We start from the raw sequence: 520 nt of genomic DNA on the forward strand, positions 1-520 counted from the left end.
TGCTACAGCTGAGCGTTAAAGCCTCTCCCGGGAGCGCGGTGGCACCCCGGCTTTGCAGGGCTGTGTGGCCACACGAGCGCTTCACAGGGCCAGAGCAGATGGGGAGGAGGATGCAGGGGCTTGGGGCTGCACTGGGTCCTGAGGGTGCCTCTCTCTGCAGAAGGGCCGCCGCTGACCAACACCACCTTTCCCCACATCATGCCCCTGGTGACTCTCCTGGAGCGGGATGAGGCTCTGACAGACAGCCCCGAGCCCTGGGAGGCCACCGACAACGGAGTGGAGGTGGTCATGGCTCACCTGGAGGCGGCACGGATGGTGGCCCACCACGGCGGGCTCTACCACACCAACGCTGAGGTGAAGCTGCAGGGTAAGCGATGGGGACAGCAGAGCCCCTTTTCCTCTGCCACATTCCCACTGTGCAGCTCCAGCCCAGCACCTGATGGGGTATCCCATGGGCCTGGGATCCCCATACCATCCCAGGGAGCTGACTCTCCCTCTCTGCAGGTTTCCCGGGCAGCGC

General features: G+C 65.2%; 1 protein-coding gene across 1 annotated transcript in view; it reads left to right on the forward strand.

Annotated features, from left to right (window-relative positions):
* SH2D3C (SH2 domain containing 3C) overlaps positions 1-520 on the forward strand; it is a 7,350-nt gene that overhangs the window by 6,546 nt on the left and 284 nt on the right. Inside the window, exon 8 of the mRNA XM_010133007.1 lies at positions 161-367. Within this exon, the coding sequence (XP_010131309.1) occupies positions 161-367 (207 nt within the window). The remainder of the gene's footprint in view (positions 1-160; positions 368-520) is intronic.

This window comes from Buceros rhinoceros, unplaced genomic scaffold, assembly GCF_000710305.1.
Source record: "Buceros rhinoceros silvestris isolate BGI_N320 unplaced genomic scaffold, ASM71030v1 scaffold26233, whole genome shotgun sequence".
NCBI lineage: Eukaryota > Metazoa > Chordata > Aves > Bucerotiformes > Bucerotidae > Buceros > Buceros rhinoceros.